The sequence below is a fragment of the Lagopus leucura genome, unplaced genomic scaffold, assembly GCF_019238085.1.
Source record: "Lagopus leucura isolate 7727_CA_CO unplaced genomic scaffold, USGS_WTPT01 Super-Scaffold_100004, whole genome shotgun sequence".
Taxonomy (NCBI): Eukaryota; Metazoa; Chordata; class Aves; order Galliformes; family Phasianidae; genus Lagopus; species Lagopus leucura.
The window spans coordinates 63,200,783-63,208,705 of record NW_024962264.1 but is presented as its reverse complement, the minus strand read 5'-3'; the positions used below and the strand labels follow the sequence as shown (position 1 = coordinate 63,208,705).

Here is a 7,923-nt window from a genome sequence, read left to right as displayed (position 1 = left end):
CCTTATGAGGAGCAGCTGAGGGAGCTGGGATTGTTCAGTCTGGAGGAGGCTCAGGGGAGACCTCATTGCACTGTACAACTTCCTGAATGGAGGCTGTGATGAGGAGGGGTTTGACCTCTTCTCCCAGGCAACAACCAGGACCTGAAGAAATGGCCGAAAGTTGTACCAGAGGAGGTTTAGGTTGGACATAAGGAAGAACTATTTCTCTCAGAGAGTGGTCAGGCACTGGAATGGCTGCACAGGGAGGTGGTGGAGTCGCCGTCCCTGGCAGTGCTCAAGAGGCGCCTGGATGAGGAGCTGCGAGATACGGCTCAGTGCTTGTGGTAGCAGTGGTGATGGTAGAGCAGTTGGACAAGATGATCTTGCAGGTCCTTTCCAACCTTGTGATTCTGTGATTCTAGTAGAAGTTCTAAACAACAGACCTCGGCAGGCAGTTTGAATGGACACCCATCAATCCAAGTGATTTGAAAGAGACTGCAAAAGCCTTATCCAGTACAAACGAACCATGGCAGTCTGCATGCAGATAGCTCCTAAGTCTCTCTCAAAGTCAAAAGGTGCAAAAAACCCCTGTAATATCACAGCCTATTATTATTGTGCCTCAGATATACGATCTTCACTATTTGCATTGTGTTATCCACAGAACACCCGTAGTGGGAAAAGAAGCTTGGGAGTCATAAATAAATGTATATCAATTTATTTTCCAGCAAATCCCATACAAAAGCAGTAGAAACATCAACTGCATTCAGCAGAAAGTCTGTACAGTGTTACCATTTACAAGTTTTACATTTAAAAACAGCAAATTAAAAAGGATTTGTTATTTTCCCTAGACATCTTATGCTCTTGTCGGTATTAACAAGTAGCTCATTACTATTTACAAGTTTCAAATTCAGGTTATAGTTTTTCAAAGTAGTATTACTGCTACCTATGTTTTTCCATATTGACATCCAACATTAAGTACCTTCTTTCCAGATGTTTCAAAAATGTTTTTGTAAATGAAAAGAATTTGTGGTTTGTTGGCTTTTTTTTGTTTGTTTCTTTGCTTTTAAAATCTAAGGCAGCTAAAACTGCAGTAACTGCAACAGACAAGTGTCCTTATACTGATCAGCAGTGTGCTTCTGCTAACATCTGCATTACATCCAGGCAGATCTTGGCAGTAGAGACAGAAGGAAAAGCAAAATGACATAAGATGGAAAATATTTCTGTACTCCGCTCTCGATCCGCAGGTGAAACACTGGAATTCAGGATAACCAGGGAAAAATAAAATAGCAAGATCTTGCCCGACTGTTTATAATTACTTGAGGACAGCATTGCCTCCAGCTATTATTTTAAAGTTTTGTAAAAAAAATAACAATAATAAAAAAAAATTTAAAAATCTGATATACATAAATTAAAAGTTAGAAAGAAGTCACACTGTTGAATTTAAACATCAGTTTGGTCTAGACAACAGGCAGACCAACCACAGCTTAAAGAAATTTGTTTTTAACTTTGCTTAAGACTTCTCACTATTGACAGGTAGAAAACACTCAACTGATGAATCAATCTAACATCTCAAATTTAAAACAAACTTCTTCTAAAACAATCTGCACAAAACTATTTAACTCACAGTATTTAAATCTTTAAGAGGCTCACTCAAACATGCGTCCAAGTCAAATTCACCTTCTGCTTGATAGTCAATGTGTCGAACTTTGGTGGGAGTGCCAGAACAGGTATCCTGGAATACAAAGTCAGTTAAAAAACAGCAGTTAAGTGCAGGTTTATTGACGCAGTAACTCACATAACTTCTTCTGCAGTTCATTTAGGCCACTCTATAACAGAAGCTTACAAACACTTTTTTAAAGACTGTACTAAAACCCAAGGCTAGTCTTAAGACTGACAAGATTTAAATTGAAGATTTCCGCCCATTCTATAATTTCTGGAATGTAGTTTTAAGGATCAGCATATGCTACACCAAGGCATTATACTGATTTACATTCAGTGTGAGAGAAACTTTAACAAAACAGTAAAAAAAAGATTAGTGTATCTTTAGAAAAGGCATCTGCTCAGCTGAGCTAAGTGCTTTCTGGGTGTAAAAAAAGCCTTCAGAAAGCCCAACAGCGCCAAGAATATACAAATTACATTCTGTTTTAACATAGTAACATTAGTCTCTAAATCATAACTCACAGGTGACATGCTTTTGACAGATATCTAACATTCCATAACTGCAGAATCTGTCACTCTAGACTCAGACTATAGACACAGATTGGTTACAGCTGGGAAATCATTTGGATTTAGAAACTGCTCAGTCCCTAAAAATAGCAGATGATGGAATCTCTTATGTGTTCAGGCCATTCAGGTTATAATTCTAAATACTGGACAGATTATTAATAAATATGTAAGCAAATGAGAGGTATTCTTACGTAATTATCTTGACAGCTTGTTTGAGATTCTGTAGAATTGCTTCCTATGGATTCTGTCTCCATCTCACCGAGGTCAACAGGACTACTGTGAAATAATTAAGAAGCAACATCTTAGAGAAAATTGCATTTTTCAGTAGGAGTTCACTTGTGAACGTGATGCCATAAGAGCAAGAGACCTACAGAAGGTACAGGGACAGCAGGGCAAACTGCTGGGACAGGAGAGAATTGCAGGTTAACTCATACAGCCAAAATGGCCAAAGAATAAATAAAAGCCTTGAGATTGAATGACTAAAGACAACTGACACTCAGGCAATGCCTCAATGCAGAAGACAATTCTTTGCTCTTTTCCTAAGTTATTTCTTCCCTCCACTGATTTGTCTCCACTGATTTGTCAAGATTTAACTGCCTACATACTCCTAAGATTCTGTGATTCGATGTACCACTGTTCTTGATCTAGCAAGTGAGGTTGTAAGGCATGTTCTGGCACACTGTATTGGTCTGAGCTCAATATTTATGAGACCAGCCAGTCAATCAGAGCTCGCCAGTACTGCTTCTAGCACAGAGTAATTAATCTAGATTGCTCTGCAAAAACCAGCCTGTCCTACCGGTGTGATTTTTCCCTTTATGGAGCACTGTGGTACTGACTCTGATTTCATCCCGTGGAAATACATTCCAGAAGCAAAGGTTACACGCCCTTGCAAAGACAAAGGACAAGTCCATTCCCACCAAGTATGTCCTAAAAGCTGTGACACATTACTGAGAAGGAACTGAGTAGCTCTCAAGAGCACCATCCATGGACAAGTAACTAATGAAAACATTCAGCCATCACTGACTTGTCTCACAAATGGCCACACTGCTTTATTTTTTAGAACTTTAAAAAATATCTCTTTATCTGGAATATTCCATACGCACATTTCTTGCAGATCACATCCTTCTTCAGTCGGTGGATCCCAGGAATGCAATGCAACTTTCCACAGCTTTATTTGTTGGTCCCATGACCTACGGCTATACTTCTTAAATTTATTTGGAGTTCTGGGATGAACTCCTGGTATACGATGGCATCTGTTCAGATATTAGACATGAAAAAAAAAATTAATGCTTTCCAAACAGACTTATCATATGGCTGAGAAAGTTAAGACAGACTGCCTGCTGTCTAGCAGGCTCATTACAACCTTTTAGCCTGGAAAGTTATTTCACAAAAAGAACTACTGCCCAATCCCAGCACTCTGCTGGAAGGCTGGCATCTACATATGAACATTTTAGTTTTTCTGTCTTTGGGTCAAGTGGGAAAAAAAGACAATCTTAGATCTAAAAACTTAATCATGCAGTTTCTGCACATAAAACATAGTCCAAACATAACAACAACCAGAGTCCATTTTGCTTTTCATTTTACCATTGACAAAGCTGTTTCATTTCTTCAAGCTGACAAGCACAACCAAAAGAGCTTACGCTTTCATTTCTGCAACAGGAGAAAGTTTGAAGGGGAACTGCTCATGTGCAGTTGTTGTAAAATAAATAAAAAAAAATCCAAGTCCCACTTGATAGCTTGTTTTACTTAACTGATTAAAAAAAAAAAATTTGTAAATGCCTTTTTATTTCAACGTGCTTCACATACCAAGTTTAGTATGTTCACATGCTTAGAAAGAACATTAGTATGTTCACATGCTTAGAAAAAACAAGCTGGAGTTCATACGAACATTTAGTTTTCCAGAAGCAAAAGCACCTTACCTAGGAACTTCTTTAATGTATCTGTCATATGCAATTGTGTTTTTCCCATAGTTTATCTGTTTTTGTCTTCTCATCAAAACCACCTCATCCGTTTCCAGTTCTACTGTTACAGTGGACTCCTTTGAATCAGAACTGTAAGAACAGAATGTCATAAACTTGGGAGCACTAGAAAACAAGTGATACTCAAAAAAAAAACTGGTACATGGAAGACTCAAAAGAAACATGTAAAGTGCTTTCAAATGGATGCTTGAGATGTGAATAAATTTAAATGTTGGGAGAGAGCTAAGATGTACCACTTCAACTCGAGGGTTTTCAAAAGCAACACTACATTTGAAAAGTCAAATCTACTGCAAAGATTTTCTTCAGCTAAGCTAGAAACCTACCTTCCTGAAGAGGACTTCCTTTCTCTTGAAAACTCATTTACCAGGAGTTTTCTTCTGTATCTGCAAGAGTTCAAGTCAATATTAAGAACATATACACAGAGAACATACATGGCTGCACTGTGACAGCTCAGTCAGTTTTACCTCAAGGCCTTAAAGAAATCCACCTACACACTGTAAATACTTTCCACTAGCAGATGATTCAGTTTTCCCCCAAAAACTAAAGAACACAACACAACCAAGGACTCATCCTAAGTTCACTATAAAACATCTTTAAACAGAAAAAGATATTCAGAAACAGTGAACAATGAGAAGGGACATTGAAAGGAACGTGGATACATTTCTTCCAAAAGGGAGAGATTTAGAGACATACATTCCCTCAGTGTGCTATGGAGTTAAGCTGGATTGAAAAGCAGAACTCTGACTCTGAGGCTAAGATTGAACTCCAATCTTTGTAGACTAGGACTGAACCACGGTCTGAGTCTGACTGAACAGTGAAGTTAAAAATACGAGTCAGTACAGATTCTACAAGAAAACTTCCACTTCCCTCTTTTCCCCACTTCATCTTAAACACCCATGAGTACCTTGCAATTTCTTTGTTAACGCTGGTTCTCATTTCATCTTCTTCCACTGCAGTTGCCCAGTCTAAACACCGGGAAATGGGGCCAGGGCCTTCTGGTGTTGTAAAACTGAAAGGAAAAAAAATAAAGTTGTTCTACTGCATTTTACCCCTTCCCCACCATCTTCCCTGTTTGCAAGTTAGTAGCTATTTGATGTTGTCAGGTATAGCACTCACAATGGTTGTGAAGATCTTGTATGATTCTATTGAAATTTCAGCATTGTAAAACTGAGCAATTGATGATTCCACTTTGAAGTTGACTGATCTGGGGGTTGGAGTTGATCATCTCTAGAGGTCCCTTCCCACCCCTACAATTCTCTGATATTTTATTTATTGGTATTTTTGTTCTTCTTGTTGTTTTAGTAAAAGTTGTTGAAGATATCTGTGGAAACGTATCACTGCAGCAGGTAACCTAGACTACACTTTAAGAATTTTGATGGTTTCCTTCAGAGAACAGCATGGGAAAGATCATCTTTATTCATTTACTCACATAATTTCTCTCCATTAAAGGACTTAAACAGTATTTATTATTTCCTGTTTAGAGACTCAATAGGTATAAGAAAAAAAATAGAACACAACAGTATTGCTCACCTAATCTAAAAAAAAGTCACTTCATTTTCAGTTGGTTAACTGAGATTTGCAAATGGGATGTAATAACTTCATTGTAGCCTGTTAACATCACGAGAAGATTCAAAACTGGGAAGGGATATTAAAGGCGAGGCTGGATGTGGCTCTGGGCAGCCTAGTATTAGTGACTGGCAACTCTGCACATAGCAGGGGGTTGAAACTAGATGATCAACGTGGTCCTTTCCAACCCAGGCCATTCTATGATTCTTATCTCTCTTCCTAATCATCAGCTGCTGCCTACATTCAGACTGTTAGTCAAGTTTTCCAGAGCAGTTTCTGTCCTGCTGGTTAATCATCCTAAACCACGAGCTCAGAGCCGAGCCCTACAGACCAAAGACTTTTCATTAGATCTGGAAGACCTCTGGAAAGTTACTTAAATTGTTTCCTGTTTTTCAGGTCACGTTTGCTTACTGTTCTCCCAACGAAAGAGAACCACCAGCAACCCGATGGCTCGGGAAAACCTCCCGAAGGCCCTGCAGTCCAACCAGCCCTCCAGGCCCACCGACGCATCCCTCAGCGCCACATCTCCACCGTTCTTTAACACCTCCAGGAACGCGCCAGGACAACGCATCGCCGCTCTTCCCGAGAGGAAATTTCTGCCGATGTCCAACCCGAACCTCCCCCGGCACAACCGGAGGCCGTTCCGTCTCACCCCTACGCTCTCACCTGTCGGCCCTGCCGTCCGAGGCCCGGCGCTCCACGTCCCCGCACATCGCCGCTTCGCCGTCGCTCCGCATCCTCCGCTTCCCGTCGGCGCCGCGCTTCCTTCCCTGGGACCAGCGAGGGGGCGGCTGCGGGCTGCCGGCAGAGACGCGCTCCCTCAGAGACCCGCCGCCCCCGCGGCACAACATGGCGGCCCCTCGCTGAGGGGATCGTGGCTCAGCCGGGACCGACGGCAGCGCCCCGAGCCCTTCGCTCGCCCTACCTGCTCCTGGCCGTGCCGTGCGGGCTCCTCTGGCGGAAGGACATAGCGCGGGGCCCTGAGGATGGAAAGACGGATGGAAGGACAGACGGACACACACACGCAGGAGACCGTGCGGAACTGCCGCCTTACCACCTGGCTCTTCGCATCTCCCGCCACCCCGCCCGGCCCCGCCCCCCGCCGGCCGGTCCACTGCGCCGGGTACGGGGTGGAGATCCAGGGGAGCGGAGCGCGGCCGCTGAAGCGTCTTTTCTCCCCAACCACTCCGTGAGCGTGGAACAACGGCCGGCCAACCCGCCTCGGGACGTGCACGGAACCGAGACACGCGCGGCGCCAGGACAGCAATTCCTCCTCCCTCCTCCCGCGACCCAGCGCCATGGTTCGGCCCGGCCCCGCCCGGCCGCGGCGGGAGATCGGAGCGCGGCTCAGCGCCGTTTTGGCGCGCTCTCCCTGCGCTCGCGGCCACCAATGGCAGCAGCGCGGGGATCTGAGCTGCACGGCAACGGTACTCAACTGCCTGCTAAAGAGGACGGGACGGGCAGGTAGTTCAGGTCATCGCAGAATCCTTGGGTTGGAAGGGACCTTAAAGATGATCCCGTTCTAAAACCCAGCTCAGCCGTTCAAGGCCTCCGGTTGCAAATTACAGCAGGAGAAATTCACACTATTTCCCAGAAAGGTGCAAATGTTGTTTAAACTCTTAATTGCGTTTGTTTGGGATTTTTTGCAAAGCTGGGCCAGCTTTGATAGGCACATACACCTGCATGAAATCCCAGCAGAACTTTGGCAGTGACAGCCTGCTCACTGCCAGCTTGCTTTTTGGGAGACGCACCAGGCCAGACCATGCATCTTCAGCCAACTGCAGTATTAAGATTAAGCAGTTTGACATCTCAGCAGAGAGCTGGCTTGCTTTTTTACACCCCAAAGACTCCTGGTAAGAATGTATTTAGAAGCGTCTTTATCTGTTTAATTATGCTGTCAGGTGGAGCATTAGCATAGCCAGCACTCCTGACTGAAACCAGTAATGTTTAGGAAACATGGGAAGGAGAAGCAAGTTCTCTTTCCCTCACCTCCTGCTTTTTTCTCCCTCACATTTTGTACGCAGGTCCTGCACTTTCTTCTCTGCAAGATCTCTGTTGTAGAATGTCTCCAGGCTGCCTCCCTCTGTGCACTAACAGGCTGACTTTGTGCTCAGCAGAACACTAAGATTTGAAAGCAGTGCAACTGAAATTATCTTGGAAATTCCTTTCCCTT

The 7,923-nt window shown here is 43.3% G+C and overlaps 1 protein-coding gene across 1 annotated transcript; it reads right to left on the bottom strand.

Annotated features, from left to right (window-relative positions):
• Positions 1 to 751: 751 nt before the first annotated feature.
• LOC122180143 (histone RNA hairpin-binding protein-like) lies at positions 752 to 6,793 on the bottom strand. Its single transcript, XM_042871618.1, has 8 exons — positions 6,676 to 6,793; positions 6,417 to 6,548; positions 5,089 to 5,193; positions 4,508 to 4,567; positions 4,125 to 4,256; positions 3,309 to 3,458; positions 2,397 to 2,481; positions 752 to 1,711 (listed from the first exon to the last, which is right to left on the bottom strand). The coding sequence occupies exons 1-8, from the start codon at positions 6,717 to 6,719 to the stop codon at positions 1,595 to 1,597; spliced, it is 825 nt and encodes a 274-aa protein (XP_042727552.1). The 5' UTR covers positions 6,720 to 6,793; the 3' UTR covers positions 752 to 1,594.
• Positions 6,794 to 7,923: the final 1,130 nt, after the last annotated feature.